This window comes from Bombina bombina, chromosome 3 (assembly GCF_027579735.1).
Source record: "Bombina bombina isolate aBomBom1 chromosome 3, aBomBom1.pri, whole genome shotgun sequence".
Lineage (NCBI taxonomy): Eukaryota > Metazoa > Chordata > Amphibia > Anura > Bombinatoridae > Bombina > Bombina bombina.
The window spans coordinates 249,960,623-249,988,243 of record NC_069501.1 but is presented as its reverse complement, the minus strand read 5'-3'; the positions used below and the strand labels follow the sequence as shown (position 1 = coordinate 249,988,243).

The 27,621-nt window shown below is 41.2% G+C and overlaps 1 protein-coding gene across 2 annotated transcripts in view; it reads left to right on the top strand.

The window, feature by feature from the left end:
• Window positions 1–27,621, top strand: part of NAGPA (N-acetylglucosamine-1-phosphodiester alpha-N-acetylglucosaminidase) — a 203,224-nt gene that overhangs the window by 120,669 nt on the left and 54,934 nt on the right. For both annotated transcript variants that reach the window (XM_053706250.1, XM_053706249.1), the window contains exon 6: window positions 19,943–20,148. In XM_053706250.1, coding sequence (XP_053562225.1) covers window positions 19,943–20,148 — 206 coding nt within the window. The remainder of the gene's footprint in view (window positions 1–19,942; window positions 20,149–27,621) is intronic.

Sequence of the window (27,621 nt, the reverse complement as noted above, 5' to 3'; positions counted from 1 at the left end):
TGCAAGGTGAAATTACGGGCGGCGCGGGTTCCCACGCTTGCGCCAAAACCTGCACTGTATATGTGATCGTGCCCCTGGTGTTCTAATTAGAATGGTATAGAATCATTTTGTGCGTTAAATAACTTAATTGTACCAGTCTTAATGTTATTGGCTCATATCTTGGTATCTCTTTGTGGTATTTTAATGAAACGAAATTCAATTGTGAATAAGGTTAATAAATAAGGTAACTTTTATGATCTTTGCATAGCATATTATAATAGTTTAAACTTGTATAGTTTTGATTCATATCTGGTTCTCTATAAATATAATTCAATGTGTCTATAAATTTTAACTAATACAAAGAACTTAGGAATTTACATTATTTTTATTGTTTTGTATATGCATTTTATTGGGGGTTTGTTTAAAGAATAATTATTAAATATATTGTATTATAACCCGGCCATATACTGACACTATAGTTCTTATCTATCATCAAAAGCTATGTTTCTATACATTTATTAACTTAGCAATTGCCATAATGCACGAAACATGCTGAACTGTAACCAAAAAGTACAAAATCTACACACAGCACAAGTACACACACTAATTGATTGAAGGAATATATTAATTTAAGGCATATTTAGACTATAACACTATATGACATTAGGTAGCTAGTAAAGACCATCATGAATGATAACATAGTATAGAGGAAGCAAGCTGTGTAAAATATAAAAGCAAGACAACATAAAAAGAAAAGTATTTATGTGCAACTACATTCATATTCTTCAAGTTTTAGCTTTTAATTTCCCTATACAACCGCCCTCAGTTGAGTTTCCTAGCATTGCATCAAACTATCCATTCCCCAAGAGGTGCAATAGTGCTTTCTAGCCTGTCAATGTTTGTTAGATTTTGTTTAGTCTACAGTGTGCTCTATAATCCATGTTAAACATTGCAGTGGGAATAAGCTGCTTCAAAAATTCCACTTATCTGACACAACACATTTTGTAATATTCAAAAGCTCCATACTCCTTTGTGCCTGCAAGGCATCTTCACCTTTCCCTACATTTGTGGCATCCTGGAAACTTCTTCCTATGATCTGGCATCAGACCACACATCGGCCGCTTTCCAAAAGTTCTATGCAAGTATAATTAGAAACACTTTTCTCCAACATTGGTGTGTCCGGTCCACGGCGTCATCCATTACTTGTGGGAATATTCTCTTCCCCAACAGGAAATGGCAAAGAGCACAGCAAAAGCTGTCCATATAGCCCCTCCTTGGCTCCGCCCCCCCAGTCATTCTCTTTGCCGCTCTGAACAAGTAGCATCTCCACGGAGATGGTGAAGAGTATGTGGTGTTTAGTTGTAGTTTTTTATTCTTCTATCAAAAGTTTGTTATTTTGAAATGGTACTGGTATGTACTATTTACTCTGAAACAGAAAGAGATGAAGAGTTCTGTTTAAAAGAGGAGTATGATTTTAGCAGCAGTAACTAAAATCAATTGCTGTTCCCACGCAGGACTGTTGAGCCCAGAGAACTTCAGTTGGGGGGAACAGTTTGCAGACTTTTCTGCTCAAGGTATGACTAGCCATTTTTCTAACAAGACTGTGTAATGCTGGAAGGCTGTCATTTTCCCTCATGGGGATCGGTAAGCCATTTTCTTAGACTCAGATAGAATAAAGGGCTTATTATGGGCTATTAACTGGTGGACACTCTTAAGGGCTAAATCGATTGTTTATTTAAGTTATTATTAAAGTTTTGAAGTGGATTTCAAACTTTTTACTATTTGGGGAACGTTTTTATCGCCAGGCACTAGTTAAGACACCTTCCCAGTCAGGAAGGGCCTTTCTCTGTAGTAGGCAGAGCCTCATTTTCGCGCCATTATTGCACAGTTTCTTTTGAGTGCAGTGCATGCAGCTGCATGTGAGAGGGTCTGGTATCCACTGAAAACGTTCCTAGAGGGCTGGAATTGGTATCGTATACCCCCCTGGGATAAGTGAAGTCGCAGCAAAGGCTGTGGCTGGGACTGTAGTGGGGTTAAATTGCAAACGGCTCCAGTTTCCGCATTTTAAGGGTTAACAGCTTGAAAATTGGGATGCAATACTTTTAATGCATTAAGACACTGTGGTGAAAATTTGGTAAAGATTGGATAATTCCTTCATAGTTTTTCACATATTCAGTAATAAAGTGTGCCCTGTTTAACATTTAAAGAGACAGTAACGGTTTTGTTTAAAAACGGTTTTTGTGCTTTATTAACCAGTTTAAGCCTGTTTAACATTTCTGTACCTTCAGATAGGTCATGTTCTGTATGTATGGAGGCCAAGGTGGTTCCTCCTTCAAATGTATGTGATAATTGTGCCATGGCGTCCAAACAAAGTAAGGACAGTACTGTCACATTTAGTAAGGTTGCCCAGGATGATTCCTCAGATGAAGGAAGTAGGGATAGTTCTGCATCCTCTCCTTCTGTGTCTATACCAGTTATGCCCGCGCAGGCGACCCCTAGTACTTCTAGCGTGCCAATGCTTGTTACTATGCAACAATTGACGGCAGTAATGGATAACTCCATAGCTAATATTTTATCCAAAATGCCAGGATTTCAGAGAAAGCGCGATTGCTCAGTTTTAAACACTGTAGAGCAGGAGGGCGCTGATGATAATTTATCTGTCATACCCTCACACCAGTCTGAAGTGGCAGTGAGGGAGGGTTTGTCAGATGGAGAAATTTCTGATACAGGAAGAATTTCTCAGCAGGCAGAACCTGATGTTGTGACATTTAAATTTAAATTAGAGCATCTCCGCCCATTACTTAAGGAGGTGCTATCTACTCTGGATGATTGTGACAATCTGGTCATCCCAGAAAAATTGTGCAAGATGGAGAAGTTCCTAGAGGTCCCGGTGTACCCTGATGCCTTTCCAATACCTAAAAGGGTGGCGGACATAGTGAATAAGGAGTGGGAGAAGCCAGGCATACCTTTTTGTCCCTCCTATATTTAAGAAATTGTTCCCCATGGTCGACCCCAGGAAGGACACATGGCAAACAGTCCCTAAGGTCGAGGGGGCGGTTTCTACACTAGCCAAACGCACGACCATTCCCATTGAGGACAATTGTGCTTTCAAAGATCCTATGGATAAAAAATTGGAGGGCTTGCTTAAAAGGATTTTTGTACAGCAAGGATACCTCCTTCAACCTATTTCGTGCATTATTCCTGTTACTACAGCGGCGTGGTTCTGGTTCGAGGAACTGGAAAAGTCGCTCAGTAGGTAGACTCCATATGAGGAGGTCATGGACAGAATTCACGCACTTAAGTTAGCTAATTCCTTTATTTTAGACGCCGCTTTGCAGTTAGCGAAATTAGTGGCGAAAAATTCAGGGTTTGCAATTGTGGCGCGTAGAGCGCTCTGGCTAAAGTCTTGGTCGGCGGATGTATCTTCCAAGACAAAATTGCTTAATATCCCTTTCAAAGGTAAGACCCTTTTTGGGCCAGAATTGAACAAAATTATTTCAGATATCACTGGGGGAAAGGGCCATGCCCTCCCACAAGATAGGCCTTTCAAGGCTAAGAATAAGTCCAATTTTTGTTCCTTTCGCAATTTCAGGAATGGACCGGCTTCTAACTCTGCAGCCTCTAGACAAGAGGGTAACGCTTCCCAGACTAAACCAGCTTGGAAACCAATGCAAGGCTGGAACAAGGGTAAACAGGCCAAGAAGCCTGCTGCTACCAAAACAGCATGAAGGGGTAGCCCCCGATCCGGGACCGGATCTAGTAGGGGGCAGACTCTCTCTCTTTGCTCAGGCTTGGGCAAGAGATGTTCAGGATCCCTGGGCACTAGAAATAGTCTCTCAGGGTTATCTTCTAGAATTCAAGGAACTACCCCCAAGGGGAAGGTTCCACATTTCTCACTTATCTTCAAACCAAATAAAGAGACAGGCATTCTTACATTGTGTAGAAGACCTGTTAAAGATGGGAGTGATACACCCAGTTCCAACTGTGGAACAAGGTCAGGGGTTTTACTCAAATCTGTTTGTAGTTCCCAAAAAAGAGGGAACTTTCAGACCAATTCTGGATTTAAAAATTCTAAACAAATTTCTCAGAGTTCCATTGTTCAAAATGGAAACCATTCGAACAATTTTACCTGCAATCCAGGAGGGTCAATATATGACTACCGTGGATTTAAAGGATGCGTATCTACATATTCCTATCCACAAAGATCATCATCAGTTCCTAAGGTTCGCCTTTCTGGACAAACATTATCAGTTCGTGGCTCTCCCATTCGGACTAGCCACTGCTCCCAGAATTTTCACAAAGGTGCTTGGGTCCCTTCTAGCGGTTCTAAGACCAAGGGGCATTGCAGTGGCACCTTACCTGGACGACATTCTAATTCAAGCGTCGTCTCTTTCCAAGGCAAAGGCTCATACAGACATTGTTCTAGCCTTTCTCAGATCTCACGGGTAGAAGGTGAACGTAGAAAAGAGTTCCCTGTCTCCGTCGACAAGAGTTCCCTTCTTGGGAACAATAATAGATTCTTTAGAAATGAAGATCTTCTTGACAGAAGTCAGAAAGTCAAAGCTTCGAAACGCTTGTCAAGTTCTTCTCTCTATTCTGCAGCCTTCCATAGCTCAGTGCATGGAAGTAGTAGGGTTGATGGTGGCAGCAATGGACATAGTTCCTTTTGCTCTAATTCATCTAAGACCATTACAACTGTGCATGCTCAAGCAGTGGAATGGGGATTATACAGACTTGTCTCCAAAGATTCAAGTAGACCAGATAACCAGAGACTCACTCCGTTGGTGGTTGTCCCAGGATCACCTGTCTCAGGGAATGAGTTTCCGCAGACCAAAGTGGGTCATTGTCACGACCGACGCCAGTCTATTAGGCTGGGGCGCGGTCTGGGACTCCCTGAAAGCTCAGGGTCTATGGTCTCGGGAAGAGTCTCTTCTTCCGATAAACATCCTGGAACTGAGAGCGATATTCAATGCTCTCCAGGCTTGGACTCAACTAGCGAAGGCAGGATTCATAAGATTCCAGTCGGACAACATGACGACTGTAGCTTACATCAATCATCAGGGGGGAACAAAGAGTTCCTTGGCGATGAGAGAGGTATCCAAAATCATCAAATGGGCGGAGGATCACTCCTGCCACCTATCTGCAATCCACATCCCAGGAGTAGACAACTGGGAGGAGGATTACCTGAGTCGTCAGACTTTCCATCCGGGGGAGTGGGAACTCCACCCGGAGGTGTTTGCCCAGTTGACTCAATTATGGGGCATTCCAGACATGGATCTGATGGCGTCCCGTCAGAACTTAAAGGTTCCTTGCTACGGGTCCAGATCCAGGGATCCCAAGGCGACTCTAGTGGATGCATTAGTGGCGCCTTGGTCGTTCAACCTAGCTTATGCGTTTCCACCGTTCCCTCTCCTCCCCAGGCTTGTAGCCAGGATCAAACAGGAGAAGGCCTCGGTGATTCTGATAGCTCCTGCGTGCCCGCGCAGGACTTGGTATGCAGACCTGGTGAATATGTCATCGGCTCCACCATGGAAGCTACCTTTGAGATAGGATCTTCTAATACAAGGTCCATTCGAACATCCAAATCTAGTTTCTCTGCAGCTGACTGCTTGGAAATTGAACGTTTGATCTTATCCAAGCGTGGGTTTTCAGATTCTGTGATAGATACTCTGGTCCAAGCCAGAAAACCTTTGACTAGAAAGATTTACCATAAAATATGGAAAAGATATATCTGTTGGTGTGAATCCAAGGGATTCTCCTGGAGTAAGATTAACATTCCTAAGATCCTCTCCTTTCTTCAAGAAGGTTTGGATAAGGGATTGTCAGCGAGTTCTCTAAAAGGACAGATTTCTGCTTTATCTGTCTTGTTACACAAACGACTGGCAGCTGTGCCAGATGTACAAGCTTTTGTACAGGCCTTGGTCAGAATCAAGCCTGTTTACAGACCCTTGACTCCTCCTTGGAGTCTAAATTTAGTTCTTTCAGTTCTTCAAGGGGTTCCGTTTCAACCCTTACATTCCATAGATATCAAGTTACTATCTTGGAAAGTTCTGTTTTTGGTTTCCATTTCTTCTGCAAGAAGAGTGTCTGAATTATCTGCTCTGCAATGTAACCCACCCTATCTGGTGTTCCATTCAGATAAGGTCGTTTTGCGTACTAAGCCTGGTTTTCTTCCGAAGGTTGTTTCCAACAGGAATATTAACCAGGAAATAGTTGTTCCTTCTCTGTGTCTGAATCCAGTTTCAAAGAAGGAACGTTTGTTACACAATTTAGATGTAGTTCGTGCTTTAAAGTTCTATTTAGAAGCAACTAAGGATTTTAGACAAACCTCATCTTTGTTTGTCGTTTACTCTGTTAAGAGGAGAGGACAAAAAACTACGGCTACCTCTCTGTCTTTCTGGCTGAAAAGCATTATCCGATTGGCTTATGAGACTGCCGGACGGCAGCCTCCTGAACGAATCACAGCTCACTCCACTAGAGCTGTGGCTTCCACATGGGCCTTCAAGAACGAGGCTTCTGTTGATCAGATATGTAAGGCAGCGACTTGGTCTTCTCTGCATACTTTTGCCAAATTTTACAAATTTGATACTTTTGCTTCTTCGGAGGCTGTTTTTGGGAGAAAGGTTTTGCAAGCCGTGGTGCCTTCCGTTTAGGTAACCTGATTTGCTCCCTCCCTTCATCCGTGTCCTAAAGCTTTGGTATTGGTTCCCACAAGTAATGGATGACGCCGTCCACGGCCCGCCCTGGTTTTTTAATCAGGTTTGAAAAATTTATTTCTCTATACACTACAGTCACCACGGCACCCTATAGTTTATCCTTTTTTTCTCCTAACCGTCGGTCGAATGACTGGGGGGGGGGGGAGCCAAGGAGGGGCTATATGGACAGCTTTTGCTGTGCTCTTTGCCATTTCCTGTTGGGGAAGAGAATATTCCCACAAGTAATGGATGACGCCGTGGACCGGACACACCGTTGGAGAAAGTAATTTATTAGGTAAGCATAAATTCTGTTTTTTTTGTGTGGTTTAACAATTCAAAACCTCTGTTCTTGTGAACCCTCTCCCTGATGTTTGGAAGTCTAGGGTAGGCCTCCTTTGCTCATTTTCACATACACCTCCACAGTTTGCACATATTTTGCCTGTAATGGAAAGTACTATGTCTCTGTAGAGGGCTTTACCACAGAGACTACAATTGGATATGTTTAATTACACAAAGCAGTTTAGGATGGCTATCAAATGCACATCATGAGTTTTTCACAGGAGTAGAACTTTCCTATAAATATTGTACAACTTTTTGTTCTGCTGGCAGCCTTCCCCAAGTGATTTACCTGTACAATTGAAATCCCACAGTATTATGATCATGACCCCTATGTCAGTTATCAGTGGATCCCTCACAGCTCTGCTATTATGTGGTAGGACACCTAGATCTTGGCTAGAATACTACATTATGTCCTGGACAACTGAAGTGGACCTCACTTTCCTCTATATGAGAATTGTCCCTGCATCTCTCCAGTTTTTCGGAGCTCACCAAATGCTAGGGCATTCCAATTCAGGTTTGCCATTTACACATTCAGACAAATTTTGTTGTCTTCTTGGCATTTTCTTGGACATTTCCACTGGCAAACCCTTTGCATTCCAACTTGTAATGCTCACCATGGTTCTTTACAAAGTCAAACACGATCGAAAGTGTATTATTGTCTTAATCTGGCTTTTACAAACTTGGTTCACAGATCTGGTCACATTGTTTGCAGGGATATTTATTTATCTTCGCATTGTCATGGACCTACTTTGTTATTTTTACCAGATTTGCCTCTTTTGGCAATGATTGCCTTATTACGGATTTCTTAATCTTGGCATACAAAGAATTAAGCACCCTTGATGCTATTTACAAGTTTGTTACTTCTGGGATTAATTTCAACATTGACTTTGCTCTATTACCATTCTGTTGCCCCCAGTAAATACATCTTTCCCTATAACTTGCATTCTGGATTCCCTTCAGGCACTGTTTAATGACAGATTTTTTTTTTTTATTGCTACTAAAAGGCTATCTCACTGCATGCCCTTGTCTCTTGCTTAAAAGCCAAAGTTGACCTTCATCTGCCTCCTTTCAAGCCTTTGCATAATTTTACGTCTGAAACTGCTCACTTTCCAGATACCTTTTCTCTTTACCATTTCATAGCCATCTATCTGCTTTATGCTGCAAACTCCCTTACCCATTTTTTCAGTAGTACAGGTCTGTATAATGTGAGTTCCTTCCATCCATAATTTGTGTTGTCCGCTTCCTTGAACTGAAAAATTGTTCCCCCATTCTTTTGTCTAGAACCCATGTTCTCAACATGGATTTTTGTCCTGCATTGGGGTGCCTGAAAAGGTGTCTAGGCCTATAAATCTTTCCTTTACCACTGGTTTTGCTCACACATTATCCTGGTGCTTTGGTTATTGAGAAAATCTCACCTGAGCCTTGGGGCAGGATGCCAAGAAGCCATACTTAAAGGGACAGTCTACTCCAGAATTATTATTGTTTAAAATAGATAGTTAATCCCTTTATTACTAATTCCTTAGTTTTTCATAACCAACACAGCTATATTAATTTAATTTATTTACCTCTGTGATTACCTTGTATCTACTCCTCTGCAGACTACCCCTTATTTCAGTTCTTTTGACAGACTTGCAATTTAGCCAATCGGTGCTAATAACAATCTTATCTATATGGCACACATGAACTTGCGCTTTCTAGCTGTCAAAAACTGTCAAAATGCACTGAGATAAGAGGCGTCTTTCAAGGGCTTAGAAATTGGCATATGAGCCTATCTAGGTTTAGCTTTCAACAAAGAATACTAAGAGAGCAAAGCAATTTGATGATAAAAGTAAATTAGAAAGTTGTTTAAAAATGCATGCCCTATCTGAATCAAGAAAGTTTAATTTGGACTTTAAGCAGTTGAATAAAATTGCTACTTGGCCTTCTCTGCATACCTGCAAAGGGTTTTTATTTTTAATGCCTTTTCACTTTGTGTGGAAGTTTTTGAGAGAAAAGTATGTTATCTCTCATTGTTTATTATTGTTATTTACTTTCATGGCCCAACGATCTAAAGCTCTAAGAAGCCTCATCAGTACTTTGAAGCATCATAAATAATTTTCGAAATACACATTTTAGCTTGAGTGCTGTTTACCTTGATATACAGGGTTCTGGATGTGAAGGAAAGACAGATTCATAACAATATAACGCAAAAAAAAAGTCCCAGAAGATACTGCGTTATTTCTCTCCATGCCTGCAAGTTTGTGATCATCAGGCCCCCAGTGAGAGGTTGGACCTACTTTGTTGCTTGGCTGACCTGCCTTTACTTATGATTATTCACACTTGGCACAAACCCAGTGGTAGTGAATCATAGTCTTGTTCATTTGTTGTCACGATGAACATGAGAAACACAGTTAAAACCTTTTCCTCACATTCTAGGTAACGGCACATGAAGATGTTTACTTCATATTTTATGTTCTCTCCTTCTGCTTTGTTCCTACAATTGGCTAAGCATAAAGACATGAAGTAGAAAGAAGTGGGTGTTGTGAGGATGAGCTCTGAAGTATCTGCCTCTCTCCAAGTAGTGACTTTACATCCTCTGGTGCTTCATGCACTGCCACTCAGAACTTAAAAAAAAAAAAAAAAAAAAAAAAAAGATTTAATGGGAAGAACAAAATTAAAGTTTTCTTTATATTAACAACATTTTTTATGTCACCAAAACAACAAAAACAGCCATCAAGTTTAGATTTAAAAATAGGCTCCTTCCCTCCCTCCAGCATCAAGTAATTAAAGGGACAGTAAAGTCAAATTTAAGCTTAAATGGGTTGGATAAAGTAGGAAATTTGATATGACTTTCCAGTCTTCCAGTACTTCAAGGATCAATTTTGCTTTGTTTTCTTTGTATCCTTTATTAAAGAGTAAGAATGGGTGAGCTCAGGAATGTGCACATCTTTAGCCATCTGGCAGCAGTGTTTGCAACAATGTTTAGAGCAATTTTATACATAGTTGCAAACACTGCTGCTATAGAATACTAGAGACGTGCATGCTTCTATCAACCTTATTATGTTTACTCTTCAGCAAAAGATACCAAGAGAACAAAGAACATTTGATAATAAAAGTAAATTGGAAAGTTGTTTAAAATTGAATCATAAACATTTAATTTTGACTTTACTGTCCCTTCAATTCTTATTGCACAGCATGGAGGTAAACATAACTTCACCATAGCATTTAAGGTTGAGACTTCCATATGACATTGATGACATTGTGATATTATGTGCCAATTATATTTAGTAAAACCTTTGTTCACATCTTGACCAATTTGATTTGATATAATAGTGATTCCTACAAAATAAGAACAACGTGTAAGGGTATTTGTACCCCAACTATAATAAAAAATAAATACAATAGCATACTGGGTAATTATAACACACAATGAATGAAAATGTTACCAAAGTCTGTGTGTGTTTGTCCCCAAAGTATAATTAGCATAAGATATTTTTTAGTCATAAATAAGTAAAAATACAGTTTATTAACAAAAGTGAAATAATTATATAAAAGCATTCATTCAGCAACATCAAACGTAGTGATTAGCCAACCTATGTTATAATGAGATTCTACATGCAAATGTTAATCCTGTCTGTTACATCCTTGTTTTGTGATAGGTCCAATGTTATCTTGAATCATTACAATGCCACATTAAAGGGATAGTAAAGTCAAAATGACATAGTTTTGATTGATACAGAGCATGTCATTTTTTAACAACTTTTCAATTTGCTTCTATTAACAAAGTTGCTGTTTTCCCTTTGTGAAAATAATACCTAGGTAGGCTCTGGAGCTACTGGGAGATGCTGAGGATTGGGTGCTTACAGTATATGCCTCTTATCATTAGTCCACCCTTTGTGTTCATTCAGCTCCTAGTAGTGCATTGCTGCTCCTGAAGCTACCTAGATTTATTATTTCAACAATGGTTACCAAGAAAATTAAGCAAATTTGATAAATAAATTGGAAAGTTCTTTAAAAGTGTGAGCTCTATCTAAATTATGGGAAGTAAAATGGGGGTTTTATTTCCCGTTAAGTATTTCTAAACCACTTGTTTTCAAACCTGTCCTCAGGCCTCCCCAACAGGCCAGGTTTTCAGGATTACCTTGGATGAGAGCAGGTAAAATTACCTTGTTTACTAATCGGCTGATTATTTCACCTGTGCTCCAGTTCAGATATCCACAAAATGTGGCCTGTTAGGGAGGCCCGAGGGCAGGTTTGAATCCAGTGGTCTAAACTAATGTGTTTCTAACGCAGTAGGTGTTCTATGTACAAAAAATGAAAAATAAAAAATGAAATATCCTTTTGTATCTTTGTACCAGGCGAATTGATAATGAGGCCTATTTCTTAATTCTTATCAGGATAATTGGATTTTTTTTTTACCATTTCAATACTTCTCCAGTGATTCTAAATCATTATCTAAATGTGATACAAGCATGCAGAAATATTAATGTTCGGAATATAATACAGGTACATATTTCCAAATCCAAATTAATTCTAAAATCCAAACTTTTTAATTAAAAACTTTTTAAGAAAAAATGAACTTTTCAAAAATTACTTTTTTCCCTGCCTGTAAGTCACAAAAGTATTAAAAATGATATAAAACTAATGTATTATGACGTTTAAATATTGCCTAAATGATGTAAAATATTGTTGTTACAGATGGTCCCATCCCCTCCTCCAATTGTCCCATTTTAAAGATGCAAATATTCTAAAAGCCAAACTATTCCAAAATACAAACCTTTTCCGGTCCCAAGCAGTTTGGATAAAGGGTTTTCTACCTGTAATTATATAATAACTAGGTGCACATAAAATAGTGAATATAATAATGCAAAATTTCTACCCTTCTATATTATGACATGTTAAATATAAATTACAAATTATGCAATTTATTGTTAATAGTTTTAGGATACCTATATTTTAAGTTTAAAGCTTAGCAAATGTAAAATATACATGGCATGCCACTTCAGGAAGCCTGATTTTCAATAATTCTGTTCCTATAGAACACACAGTAAACTTTTCCATGGAGTAAAAGCTAAGTTTACCTTATAATACGTGATGATGCTTCGTCATTTTTTTTCTTTTTTTCTTTTCAAAACAAGCTTTATTGGTCAAAAAAAGAAACATTTACAAATAAAGAAGTTACAACTGGCAATATATGTAACATAGATTAGACATACATTCAGCAGTCCAGAGCTGCTCATTACCAGCGTTTCTTTAAAGAGCTTGAAATTTTAACAATCATTTTGAAATTAAAAGTGCAATACAATGGTGAAAAAGAAAGAAGGTTCTTGGTACCTCAATGCCCCTTGGCATCGTTATTATAGCTGACTTGTTTTTCAAAAGAGAGTTGGGAAGATAAGGGGAAGTGGGGAAAGAAGTAGAAGAAAGGATAGAGAGAAGAAAGGGGAGGGGAGAAAAAAAACAAAAAACTTCCAAAATAGGTGCTATGGAGTCCTTCATTTATATTGGGGAGCCCTTCCACTGTGTCTGTATCATTTCATAAATCTCCATTTGGTTTGTTTGAAGGAAATGTAGTCTTTCTAGGGCGAGCAAGTCAGTCACTGAGGAACGCCATTCAGTCACTGTGGGGACATCGGTTGATTTCCATTTTTTGGGTATTAGTCGTTTTGCGCCTGTGAGCATTATCAATAAGAGGGATTGGATGTGTTTGCTTTTGATCTTAGGGAGTTTCAAGAAGAGTAAAGACTCCGGTGTCACAGGAATCTCCATTTGTGAAATAGCAGACATTTGTTTGAATATTTCTGCCCAGAAACCGTCCAGGCATGGACAGGACCACCATATATGCAGGAGCGTCCCGGTCTCGCCGCAACCCCTCCAGCACAAAGGGCTGGTCGTCGGGTATAGGCAATGTAGTTTTTTTGGTGTAAGGTACCATCTGCACTGGAGTTTCAGGTGGATCTCCTGTACAGTGGCTGAAATAGAGGAGCGCTTGACTGACAGAAATGCCTTGGACCACTCCTCTTGGTCATATTCTCTGTTAAGTTCTCTGTGCCAGGCCGTTGTGTATGTAGGAAGAGGGGGGTCTGGGGGGACCATAAGTAGCTTGTAGATGAGGGAAATTAGCCGTTTTTGTGGGCTATTGGCAATACATAGTCGCTCAAATGGGGTAGGGTCTCTTGCTAGCTGGTCTTTGTGTTTGTGATGTGAAATATAGTGCAGGAGCTGGTTGTATCTAAGCCAGGAAGAGAATATATGATTTTTTATCTCTCACATTTGGTGTTGTGACTTAAACCTCCCATTTTCTATCATATTATAAAGGCATCCCTCTCTGAGGGAATATGGAGAGTGTTGTAATAAGGTAGAGTTGGATTTTCGATTATAGGGAGATGGGGGGAGAGCTTACAGGTGATATGGACACTAGTAGAGGCTATCTTATCCCACTCCGTAAAGATCTCTTTCAGGATGGGGTATTTATGTAGTACTTTGGGGCGGTGCGCTGCAGGTATCCACGCTAGTGTACCCATGTTATTGAGTCCTAGGATCTGGCCATCTATTCTTACCGATATTTTGTGATCTGCGTTTTGGGACCATTCCACAATGTGTTGCAGCGCAATAGCTCTGCTATATGCTTTTAAGTCGGGGAAACCCAGCCCCCCTCTATCTCTAGGAAGATACATGGTTTTTCGTGGTATACAAGGTTTTACACCCGCCCACACAAACTGCTCCAGGGCTCCCTGCAACTGAGCCAGATAATCTCCCGGTAAGGATGCCGGCACAGCCTGCATAATGTACAAAATTCGTGGTAAGTTGTTCGTTTTGACTATTCCTATTTTACCGAGCCACGATAATGGCTTATTTTTCCAAGACGAGAGATCTCTAATTATCTCTTCTTTTAGTTTTAGATAGTTAACTCTAAACAAATCTTGGTGTTTGTGTGGAATATGTATACCCAGATAACGTAGATTTGTTGTGGAGATCGGGACCCCATTGTTCACGCGGAGCAATTCCACTTGCTCCGTCGGGGCGTTAATATTCAATAATTTGGATTTCCCCAAGTTGAGGTGGAAGTTTGAAACTGCGCCGTATAAGTCCAGTTCCCTAAGGAGCTCCGGGACTTATGTATCAATATTTGTGAGGGTGTACAGAATGTCATCTGCATAAAGTGCCTGCTTATGCTCTGCATCGCCCACCACTATACCCGTGATCTTATCATTGTGTCTAATCTTATGTGCCAGGGCCTCTATGGACAGGGCAAAGAGGAGCGGAGATAGGGGACAACCCTGCCTTGTTCCGTTTGTTATTTGGAATGGGTTTGATAGTGATCCGTTCACTCTCAGGCTTGGGATGAGTACAAGGCAAACACCATGTTTAGGAAAGGCTCCCCAAAGTTCATAGATTCCATCACCCGACGCAGAAAAGGCCAGCTGACCCGCTCGAAGGCCTTCTCTGCGTCGGTAGAAAAGAGGGCCAGAGGCACTCCTTCAACTCTTGCGAAATTAACCAGTTGCAATACTTTGGTGGTGTTATCGCGTGCCTCTCTGCCTGGCACAAATCCCACCTGTTCCGGGGAGACCAAATTTGGGAGAAATTTGTTTAAGCGGTTTGCCAGGATTTTAGCCAATAATTTTACATCGGTATATAGTAATGATATTTGTCTAAAATTTTCAGGGGAGGTGGGCTCTTTACCCGGCTTGGGGATAATTGTGATATGTGCCTCTAACATGGTTTCCAATAACTTACAGTTGTTTCTCAGACCATTGAATAGTTGCAACATGTGTGGGGCCAACACTGGGAGAAATTTTTTGTAATATTTGGGTGTGAGACCATCCGGGCCCGACCACTTCCCCTTGGGGAGGTCTTTAATTGCATTAGTCAACTCCTCCAGTGTTATATGGGTGACTAATGTGTTTGACTTACATCTACCCCAACTGACGGACGCAGAAGTAGACAGGTAAGTCTCAATTTGACTCTCCTTAGTGTGCAGCTCCTCAGTTGTATGTGCATTGTTGGTTGCTTTTGTCAGGTTATATAGTTTACTATAATATGCGTGAAAGTTCTCCGCTATCTGTTTAGTACTCTTAATTTTAGTGCCGTCCTTAGAAGTCAGAGAATGTATGTACATTTTCAGTTGCGACCTACGGATTGACCTGGCAAGCAACTTGCCAGGTTTGTTGCCCCCTTCATAGTATCTTTTTTTGGTCTTAAGTATACGTTTATGGAGTGCTGTTAGAAGGTGGTTGTTAAGTTCTTTCCTGGCTTCAGAGAGGAGGTTTTTAGTTATCTTATTAGTCGAGTCTTGTTTGTGTTTAGATTCTAGCTCTGCAACCTTTTGCAGAAGATGTGTGTGTTTTTCTCTCTATTGTCTATTTAATCTGGCCTTGTGCTTAAGAAACTCCCCTCGGATAACGCATTTATGTGCTTCCCATGTGTTTGTTAGTGATGTGCCCGCTGGGTCGTTCAATGAGAAATACTCTGACAAAGATTTGCGAATGTCATCTGCTATTAAGGGGGCTTCAAACAGGGAGTCATCTAGCCTCCATATGTACGCTGTCGGTGGGATGTCAGGCCACTCTATATTGCAGATCACAGGCGCATGGTCAGACCAAGTGATGGAGCCTATCTCTGAGTTAACTACCATGTCAAGTCCTGTTGAGTCTGTGAAGAAGTAATCTATGCGTGAATATTTGTTGTGTGGGGCAGAATAGTATGTATAGTCGCGTTTCGTCGGGTGCAGTGTCCTCCATACGTCATGAAGTTGCATGTCAGCTAGGGAGTTCTTTGTGATTTTGACTGTTTTATTAGAGACGCTGGACACCCTGTTAGAGGTGTCAAGCTGCGGGTCTATGGGGAGATTTAAGTCTCCGGCCATGAATATAGGCCCTTTTGAATGGTCTAATAGTGTTTTGAGCGTTCGCTTGATAAATTGGTGCTGAGCCACATTCGGGGCATATATACATACAAATGTGATTGGGTGATCATAAAGTGTGCCTCTCACCAATAGGTATCGTCCGTCTGAGTCTTTTTCGACTTGTATTAAATGAAAAGGTACTGTTTTGTGTATCAGTATGCCCACCCCTCCCTTTTTTTCTGAACCTGATGAAAAGTATGCGGTGGTGTATGTACTGTCAGACCATTTCGGTTCTTTACCCTTGCGGAAGTGTGTCTCCTGTATGAAAATTATTTGGCTATTCAATCGCTGTAGTTCTTTAAAGGCTATTGATCGCTTACCTGGACTATTCAGTCCCTTTGAGTTTATAGAAGTCCGTGTAAGGCAGGGAGATTGGAATCTGCTTGCTTTGCAAGTCGTTCTGTGAGGAGAAAGACTTTTACTCCAACAACAAGAAGAAAAAAAAAAAAAAAGGGGAGGGGTGAAAGTAGTTAAGAGGTTAGGGGGTTAAGAGAGTGATATTTATGAAAGAGAGACAAGTGAGAGAGAGAGAGTAAGAGTTAACAAAGATACTTTGCTATGTTTAACTGCCCGACACTAAAGGCAGAAAGGTTTTAGGAGTGCGTGTTAACAGATGACCCTACCAAAAGAAAGAGGGGTGTTAAGGATATCACAGAAGCGATAGAGCAATTTGCACAGTAAGATTAATGTCTATTGGGGTTGTAACCCTAAGGCAGATAACTTTCTTAATACAAATTGGTTTTCTCGGCGGAGAGGAATCCCTCCATCAAGTTTAATAACAGTCAACGGCAAGTGCAAATAATACAAGTGGGAGCTTGAAGAAAAATACGGTTTGTGAAACAAGGATTAGAGGGGAAATAGGAATATTGGGAGAGAGGGGGGGGAGGGTAAAAGGGACGGTGGGGAAGGGGGTAAAAGGGGGAGTGGTAAATAATAATTTTCCACCTGGTAAACAGATCATCCCACCATATTGCGAAAACTGAAACTAAACTACACTGTAATAAAAAGCCCTTAGTGGGAACACCTGACTCGCAAGCAGGAAATAAGTGAGTGTAATTTTAACATGTATTGGGCATATAGATAGAACAGGGGTCGGTGGAACCCCAGCCTCCTTAGTCCCTTTATCAAGGAAAATTAGTGAAAGCAGTGGGAAGGTAAAACGCCCTCCGTTTGGTGTGAAGCCATGGTAGGTGGGGGGGGGGGGGGAAATGGCGTTTGGGTTAGGAGAAATTGGGGGAGTGAGGGAGGGAAAGGGCATTGGGGGGGGATGGGGGAAAGGGATGGGACGGGGAGTATTAGCTGACAATGTTTCACATTATAATCAGTTTCCCATCCTATTACATAAACTGAACAATACTACAAGAAAGAACCTTTAGTGGGAGCGTGTAGTTTTAACATGTATTAATATAACAGTCTTGGACATTTAGATAGAGCAGAGATCAGTTAGATCTCAGCCATGTTTGTCCCATTGTTAAAAATAGGTGGCAAAAACAGTGAAAAGGATACTATGTCAAGTGTATTTTCGGAGTCCGGGAGGACACCGCTCAGTCCATTTTTCACCTGACAGCGATGCATGACTTGAGCTTGCTAGGACATCAACCTCGGTCAGGCTGAGGTGCATTTTCGGCATTACCCCGTGTAGCAGAGTCTGATTCGTCTCCTGCAATTGAGAGCGCTGAGTAAAAGGCTTGCAGATCCCCTCCAGGCCTGTAGACTGCAGTTTTGTTGTTGTGTGTTGTTATTAGTGAAACCGGGAAGCCCCAGCGATACTGCACTTTATGGTCCCTGAGGGTTTAAGTAATATGGCCCAATTCTTTCCGCTTCTGTAGTGTTGTTGGCGAAATATCTGAGAACAGCTGGATTTCCTCTCCAGCATGCAAGATGGGTTGCTTGGCTCTAGCACATCTGAGGATTTATTCTTTGTCCTTAAAGTTAAGGAACTTAATGATTATATCTCTAGGCAGGCCTTTTGGCGGTGGTTTGGATCTCAAAGCCCTGTGGGCCCGCTCCATTACGACTTCAGGCGGGCTTGAGGTGCCTTTTATAGTACGGAAGAGGCTCTGCAAGTAGCCATCGATAGCTGGGGGGTGGATAGATTCAGAAACACCTCTGACCCTTATGTTGTTTCTGCGACAACGGTTTTCTAAGTCCTCTAATTTATCGGAACGAGCCTGCATGTTAGCCTGCTGTTGTTGTATGTCCATACTATTATTCTGAACTGTGTTGGCTATTGCTGAGTGTTCTTTTTCTGTCTTAGTGACTCTATGCTCCAAAGCAATCATGTCCTTTTTGAGGTCCCCAAAGAGACTGCGCATCTCTTGCAAGACACCCTGTATGTCCTCTTTAGATGACAAGTATTGGAGGTCTCCTTTGGTCAGGGGTTTAAAATGTTCGCTTGTCTGTGTTGTTTGCGCCCTGATAGGATGGAGATGCTGACCGTCATCCATGCTCTCCACCTGCAATGTAGGGGTAGTATCCAACTGCTTGAGGTATTTACTCAGCGGTCTTGCAGCTGTGGTCTTCTTATTTCTAAGAGCTTTTTTATTAGGCATCCCCTCTGGGGAAGGTTTACTTTGGAATTGAGGGTGTTAGTCCAGCCTAGTTTCATATGTGGTAATTCCCTTGTTATGGGTAAATGGTGATTAGCGTTGTTGTAAAGCACACTTTACTGGTGTGTAAACCTTTGTAGGGAAGTGGACAGGGTCAGTTTTCTTATGAGGCCTTATAGCTATACTGTGCAAAGGGTGGATGCTAGTTTGTTATTGTTTTGAGCGAAGCGCACAGCGCAAAGAGAAAGTCACAGGATGATGAAATATGCGGTGCACTTTATACTAAGAGCCCCAGAGTCACTGTGCCTAATATTATTGCAGCTTGTATACGTGTATAGAAAACTGAATAGTACCTTTCAACTGATGTGCTGCTTTACTTTTGTCTCCTGCGTCTGTGTCCGGTTGCGTGTTTTCACTGCCTCGTGGGCGCACTATCAGAGACAGGGAGATCGCGCCATTCTCAGGACACCCAGATCGCTCCAGGCAAGCAGCAGGGCAATGCGTATCAGGGTTTACTGCTTCGTCGGGCTTTATCGTGTGCCCAGTTATTGCTCCAGCCAGTTTCAGAGCGTTATATCACCTTCAGTCACTGCGGCCTCCTCTTACTTCTGTTTTTCGCTTGCTGCGCTTACGGCACTGTCTCTCTCCTCCACCTCGTAGCGTGTTTAGTATGAGGCTCTGTTAGGTTTTTATAATGCCAAGACACTCACCCAAGTATACAATAGGTTTTAGTGTTCAGTAATGTTCTTTTTATGCCGTTTTTGTAGCGTTATCTGCCTATGGGATTAGGAGCTCAGTTAGAACCCAGCCATCCGCCTGCGTGGCCAAACTCCGCCCTCCAATGCTTTGTCATTTTTAATCAAAATACTAATGTCTATAGGTTATTAAATCTGCGGGTTTGTTAGTATTTTTATAACAAAGGACTTCAAAATACAGTAGGGAATTAAATAAATGACAAATATACAATAAAAAGACAATTCAATAGCACTTTGAAATTTTGCCAGAAAATATTGTACTGTTCAAAGTTAATCCAATTTCCTTCCCCCTGTATCATATGACAATCAGCCAATCACAAAATGCATATACTGTACGTATATAACGTGCACTTTTGCCCATGCTCATTAGCAGCTGGAGCCTCATAAAGTTTGCATATAAAAAGAATATGCACATTTTGATAATTGATTGTATATTGTAATGGATATTGGAATGTTTTTTTTTTAAAAAATTGTGTTCTCTATCTAGATCATGGAACTTTAATTTTTACTTTAGTACCCCTTAAAAACTCAGTTTATTAAAAAGTTAGACTTTTTTGTTTCCTCAACCTCAAGTTCTCTGGCATTTATTCTCTTCTACATCAGATTATATTCCAAATGAAATATTTGTTAATATATATGGGTACTAGAACTACAACCCAATTGTGCAAATGTGTTACAGCATGTTACATTAAGTTTTAGACAACTGACGTCCTCATTTATTTTATCAAATTTCTTCAGTGTTAATAGTACAATTTGGCATTGCCCAAGGAAGATCTCAACTGTTGTTTGCGTCCATGAACCCTTCTGTGATCCTGCTGACTGTGGAAGTCATGGGCAGTGTGTTATTGGAGAGTGCCAATGTACAGGCTATTGGACTGGGCCTGCCTGCAAAGTTCTTAACTGTGGTCAGTCAAACTGCAGTGGACATGGGAATTGCACAGAAGGTAAGTAATTTTTAGTCCAGAAAAAAATCTTAAATCAATAAATTAATGTTATTGATACGTGTAAACTTTTTTTCTCCAACATTGGTGTGTCCGGTCCACGGTGTCATCTATTACTTGTGGGAAATGTTCTCCCCCACAGGGAAAGGCAAGGAGAGCACACAGCAAGAGCTGTCCATATAGCTCCCCCTCTGGCTCCGCCCCCCCAGTCATTCTCCTTGCCGCTCTGAACAAGTAGCATCTACCACGGGGATGGCGAGGAGTTTGTGGTGTTAGTTGTAGTTTTTTATTCTTCTATCAAGAGTTTGTTATTTTAAAATAGTGCTGGCTTGTACTATTTACTCTAACAGGAAAGTGATGAAGATTTCTGTTTAAGAGGGCTATGATTTTAGCACAAGTAACTAAAATCCATTACTGTTACCACGCAGGACTGTTGAAACAAGAGAATTTCAGTTGGGGGTAACAGTTTGCAGACTCATCTGCTTCAGGTATGACTAGTCTCCTTCTAACAACACAGGCTAATGCTAGATGACAGTCATTTTTCCCCTCAGGGGAAACGGTAAGCCATTTTTCTTTCACCTCAACAAAAAAGATAACAGGCTTCCCCTTTTTGTTTTTTATGCTGGTAGACACTGTTAGGGGCTAAATCGATTGGTTTTTATTACAATATTATACCATTTGAAATATTTTATAAGCTCACATACACTTGGGAACGTTTTTTATTGATCTGGCTTGTTAAATCTAGTCAGGAAGGCGCCTTCACTCTAGTGTGCTGAGGGAGGAAGCCTCATTTTGGCACTTCAGCTTTGCAGTTGAATTTCAAGGCAGTGCATGCAGATTCATGTGAGAGGGTCCTGTTGTTCAGAAAGTGACTCCAAAAGGCTTTTTTCTGTGAATGGTGACCCCTAAGGAAGGTAAAAAGCTGCAGCAAGGCTGTAGCTGGGATTGTGGTGTGTAAAAACGGTTAAATCCAACAATTAGCTCCGGTTTGCTTGTTTTAAGAGCTAGAGTCTCCATATTTGCTGTGCAATACTTTCTAAGCATTAAGACACATTCAGAAAAATCGGATATTGCCTTCATAGTTTTTTGAACATTCAGAAATAAATGTGTCATTTTATTATTTAAAGAGACAGTAACGTTTTTGTTTAAAATCGTTTTTATTGCATTGTTTGCCTGCCTAAATCTGTTTAACATGTCTGTTCCATCAGATAACCTATGTTCTGTGTGTATAGAGACAAATGTGGTTCCCCCTTCGAGTGTTTGTGATAATTGCGCCATAGCGTCCAAACAAAATCAGGACAGCTCTGTTATTTTTCATAATGTTGCCCAAGATGATTTATCTAATGAAGGTAGTGGGGATAGCTCTACATCCTCTCCTTCTGTGTCTACACCAGCTTTGCCCGCGCAGGCGACACCTAGCGCGCCAGTGCTTATTTCTATGCAACAATTATCAGCAGTAGTGGATAATTCTATAGCAAATCTTTTATCCAAACTGCCAGTTTTTCAGAGAAAGCGTGATTGTTCAGTTTTAAATGCAGATAAAAAGGATGAACAATCAGACGCTGACGATGCCTTATCTATTTTACCCTCACATCAATCGGAATTGGCTGTGAGGGAAGGGCTGTCTGAGGGTGAAATTTCAGACTCAGGAAAAATTTCTCAACAGGCAGAACCTGATCTAGTGGCATTTAAGTTTAAGCTAGAACATCTCCGCGCTTTGCTTAAGGAGGTATTAGCTACTCTGGATGACTGTGATTCCATGGTAGTACCAGAGAAGTTGTGCAAAATGGACAAATTTTTAGAGGTCCCAGTGCACGACAACGCTTTTCCAATACCTAAGAGGGTAGCGAACATAGTGGAAAAGGAGTGGGAGAAGCCAGGTGTACCCTTTGCCCCACCTCCTATATTTAAGAAAATGTTTCCCATAGTAGACCCTAGAAGGGACGCATGGCAAACGGTCCCGAAGGTTGAGGGAGCTGTTTCAACACTAGCGAAGCGCACAACTATTCCTATAGAGGACAGCTGCGCTTTCAAAGATCCTATGGATAAAAAATTGGAAGGATTGCTTAAAAAGATTTTTGTTCAGCAAGGGTTCATCCTTCAACCAGCTACGTGTGTTATTACTGTCACTTCAGCGGCGTCCTTTTGGTTCGAAGAACTAGAAAGGTCGCTCCAGAAAGAGACTTCCTATGAAGTAGTCATGGACAGAATTCACGCATTAAAGTTAGCTAATTCCTTTATATTGGATGCCGCCTTTCAAATAACGAAATTGGCGGTGAAAAACTCAGGTTTTGCTATAGTAGCGCGGAGAGCGCTTTGGCTAAAATCCTGGTCGGCAGACGTGTCGTCCAAGACTAAGTTACTGAATATTCCTTTCAAGGGTAAGACCCTTTTTGGGCCGGAATTGAAGGAAACTATTTCAGACATCACTGGGGGTAAGGGCCATGCCCTCCCACAGGATAGGCCTTTTAAGGCTAAGAACAAGTCTAATTTTCGTTCCTTTCGCAATTTCAGGAACGGACCGGCTAATAACTCCACTGCCGCTAGACAAGAAGGTAACGCGGCCCAGCCCAAACCCGCTTGGAAGCCCATGCAAGGCTGGAACAAGGGTAAACAAACCAAGAAACCTGCTGCTGCTACCAAGACAGCATGAAGGGGTAGCCCCCGATCCGGGACCAGATCTGGTAGGGGGCAGACTATCTCTCTTCGCTCAGGCTTGGGCAAGAGATGTTCTGGATCCCTGGGCACTAGAGAGAGTTTCCAAGGGATACCTGTTAGAATTCAAGGGACTTCCTCCAAAGGGAAGGTTCCACCTGTCTCGCTTATCTTCAGACCAGATAAAGAAACAGGCATTCTTACATTGTGTAAGAGACCTATCAAAGATGGGAGTGATAAACCCAGTCCCCTCCGGGGAACAAGGTCTAGGGTTTTACTCAAACCTGTTTGTGGTTCCCAAAAAAGAGGGAACTTTCAGGCCAATTCTGGATTTAAAGATATTAAGCAAGTTCCTCAGAGTTCCATCCTTCAAGATGGAAACCATTCGGACAATCTTACCAACAATCCAGCAGGGTCAATTTTTGACTACCGTGGATCTGAAGGATGCGTATCTGCATATCCCAATCCACAAATCTCATCATCGGTTCCTGAGGTTCACCTTTCTGGACAAACATTACCAGTTTGTGGCTCTTCCATTCGGTTTAGCCACCGCTCCCAGAATTTTCACAAAGGTGCTAGGGTCCCTTCTAGCGGTCCTAAGACCGAGGGGCATCGCTGTAGCACCTTATCTAGACGACATCCTAATCCAAGCGTCGTCTCTTTCCAAAGCGAGGGCTCATACAGACATTGTGTTGGCTTTTCTCAGATCTCACGGGTGGAAAGTGAACATAGAAAAAAGTTCACTGTCACCGTCCACAAGGGTTCCTTTTCTGGGAACAATAATAGATTCTGTGGAAATGAAGATCTTTCTCACAGACGTCAGAAAGACAAAGCTTCTAAAAGCTTGTCGAGTTCTTCACTCTATTCCTCAACCCTCCATAGCTCAATGCATGGAAGTAATAGGACTAATGGTCGCAGCAATGGATGTGGTTCCTTTTGCTCGAATTCATCTAAGACCATTACAGCTGTGCATGCTCAATCAGTGGAATGGGGACTATACAGACTTGTCTCCCCAAATTCAAGTAGACCAGGTAACCAGGGACTCACTTCATCGTCATGACCGACGCCAGCCTCTTGGGGTGGGGCGCGGTCTGGGACTCTCTGAAAGCTCAGGGCCTATGGTCGCGGGAAAAGTCGCTTCTGCCGATAAACATTTTGGTACTAAGAGCTATATTCAATGCGCTCCTGGCTTGGCCTCAGCTAGCAGAAGCCAGGTTCATAAGATTTCAGTCGGACAACATAACGACTGTTGCGTACATCAATCATCAGGGGGGAACAAAGAGTTCCCTAGCGATGAAGGAAGTAACCAAGATAATCCAATGGGCAGAGAATCACTCCTGCCATCTATCTGCTATTCACATCCCAGGAGTAGACAACTAGGAGGCGGACTATTTGAGTCGTCAGACTTTCCATCCGGGGCAGTGGGAACTCCATCCGGAGGTCTTTGCTCAGTTAACCCAATTATGGGGCATTCCAGACATGGATCTAATGGCGTCCCATCAGAACTTCAAGATTCCTTGCTACGGGTCCAGATCCAGGGATCCCAAGGCGAGACTAGTGGATGCATTAGTTGTGCCTTGGTCGTTCAACCTAGCATATGTGTTTCCACCGTTTCCTCTCCTCCCCAGGCTCATAGCCAGGATCAAACAGGAGAAGGCCTTGGTGAATATGTCATCGGCTCCACCATGGAAGCTACCTTTGAGACAGGACCTTCTAGTACAAGGTCCATTCGAACATCCCAATCTAGTTTCTCTGCAGCTGACTGCTTGGAAATTGAACGCTTGATTTTATCCAATCGTGGGTTTTCAAATTCTGTGATTGATACTCTGGTCCAAGCCAGAAAACCTGTGACTAGAAGGATTTACCATAAAATATGGAAAAAATATATCTGTTGGTGTGAATCCAAAGGATTCTCCTGGAGTAAGATTAAAATTCCAAAGATTCTCTCCTTTCTCCAAGAAGGTTTGGATAAAGGATTGTCAGCTAGTTCTCTAAAAGGACAGATTTCTGCATTATCCGTCTTGTTGCACAAATGACTGGCAGCTTTGCCAGATGTACAAGCTTTTGTTCAGGCTTTGGTTAGAATCAAGCCTGTTTACAGACCCATGACTCCTCCTTGGAGTCTAAATTTAGTTCTTTCAGTTCTTCAAGGGGTTCCGTTTGAACCCTTACATTCCATAGATATTAAGTTACTATCTTGGAAAGTTCTGTTTTTGGTTGCTATTTCTTCTGCTAGAAGAGTTTCTGAATTATCTGCTTTGCAGTGTGATCCACCCTATCTGGTGTTCCATTCAGATAAGGTTGTTTTGCGTACTAAGCCTGGTTTTCTTCCAAAAGTTGTTTCCAACGAGAACATCAACCAGGAAATAGTTGTTCCTTCTTTGTGTCCGAATCCAGTTTCAAAGAAGGAACGTTTATTACACAATTTAGATGTTGTTCGTGCTTTAAAGTTCTATTTAGAAGCAACAAAAGATTTTAGACAAACCTCATCCTTGTTTGTCGTTTACTCTGGTAAGAGGAGAGGTCAAAAAGCTACTGCTACCTCTCTCTCTTTCTGGCTGAAAAGCATTATCCGCTTGGCTTATGAGACTGCCGGATGGCAGCCTCCTGACCGTATCACAGCTCACTCTACTAGGGCTGTGGCTTCCACATGGGCCTATAAGAACGAGGCTTCTGTTGACCAGATATGTAAGGCAGCGACTTGGTCTTCTCTGCACACTTTTGCCAAATTCTACAAATTTGATATTTTTGCTTCTTCGGAGGCTGTTTTTGGGAGAAAGGTTTTGCAAGCCGTGGTGCCTTCTGTTTAGGTAACCTGATTTGCTCCCTCCCTTCATCTGTGTCCTAAAGCTTTGGTATTGGTTCCCACAAGTAATGGATGACGCCGTGGACCGGACACACCAATGTTGGAGAAAACAGAATTTATGCTTACCTGATAAATTACTTTCTCCAACGGTGTGTCCGCCCTGGTTTTTTTTAATCAGGTTGAAAAAAAATTTCTTTATACACTACAGTCACCACGGCACCCTATAGTTTCTCCTTTTTCTCCTAACAGTCGGTCGAATGACTGGGGGGCGGAGCCAGAGGGGGAGCTATATGGACAGCTCTTGCTGTGTGCTCTCCTTGCCTTTCCCTGTGGGGGAGAACATTTCCCACAAGTAATGGATGACGCCGTGGACCGGACACACCGTTGGAGAAAGTAATTTATCAGGTAAGCATAAATTCTGTTTTTTTTCTTATAAACTTTTAGAAGCTGTATGAAGTAAAAACAGTAAAATGTAAGGCAGTGGATCAATAAAGGCACACATATAACTGGTAGCTAAAGGGTTACTTTTTTGTGTGTGGTATTGGCAGCCAAAGTGTTAAGTGTGTAGGTCCATGTTCCCTTATCTAGCCTGCAATCTCTACCCCCAATTTGTATAACAAAAATGACTAAGGATGATATTTTTCTTTTGACAATGATTTAGGAAATTATAAAAACCAAACAAATGTTTTTGTTTAAAGTGAACGTAAACTTTGATGAATGAAAGTCCGTTTTTTAAAAATACTATTAAAAACAGGGGCACTTTCATTCATCAAAGTTTAGAAAGCAGCCGTTTTCATTAAAACCTTACCTTTGTTCTTTGCAGCTTTCCCCACATGGAGATCCTGTCTTCACACGTCATCAATGACTAATCTAGCTTCCTCCAATCACGGTCTCAGGCAATGACTACCCTGGGGGGAAAGCCGTGATTGGAGGAAGCCAGATTAGTCATTGCTGACGTCTGAAGAGAGGATCTCCTGGTGGGGGAAGCTGCTCTGGCTGTGAAAAGAACAAAGGTACGTTTTTAAACAAAACGGCTGCTTTCTAAACTTTGATGAATGACAGTTCCCCTGTTTTTAATAGTATTTTAAAAACCGAGCTTTCATTCATCAAAGTTTACCTTCACTTTAACTGCTGTAACAGTTATTTCCCATTACTATTAGTTTCCTTTTACAGTTAACAAAATATTTAATGAACCAGATTGAAACATATTGCTAAAAGGCCAGAGGCAAAAAGGTAGAAGCTCAATATCTAATCTTGCAGCTCTTATAATAATTTATAAACCATAAAGGTTCTACAATAGAACAAATAACACATTGGCCTGACATAGACAAACCGAAGTTTAGCCTCCATTTGTCATTATCCTTCATGTATCCGTTAGTCAAGGAGGATCTCCTTTTATGTTCATCCTAGGGAATAGCTACACTGTCAGACAGCACTTGCTTATCTGTGTTTTATCTGTAGATAAAGATGCAAACAAAACTTTTTAGCAGTCAATATAATCCTTTCTAATAATTAATGGGGATTCTGTGTACCACCCATTGGTATTTTTATTTTGAGCTATTAAATAATGCAGTCCATTCACAAGTAGAAGGTAAGTGTAAAAATGCTTGAAATGTATATTTAGGAAAACTGTACATCATTGTGTATTTTATTCTCGTAATATAAATAACATGTATATATTTTATATTTTTATATCCTAATGTGTCAGACTGTGGTGCTCATATCAAAACTTTACCTATATTCCTCTTAGAATATCCCTGCAAATAATACAATTAAGGCAAAACACTAACAGTTGGGGTTTCATGCTTGTTTCCTCCCCTGCCAATTTTGTTTCTGAGACACCAGAGCCTGCAACTTATTAATAAAACTGTTATTTTTCTGTTATCACCTCTGCTGCAAATCTGAACCAGTTACAGTAAGTTGCAAAATTTAATTTTGAAACAATGCCTAGAAACAGTGGTTTAAATTGTCAAAGCTTCAAAACTGTTTTCTTTCAAGCTTATGAGACCTTCAGG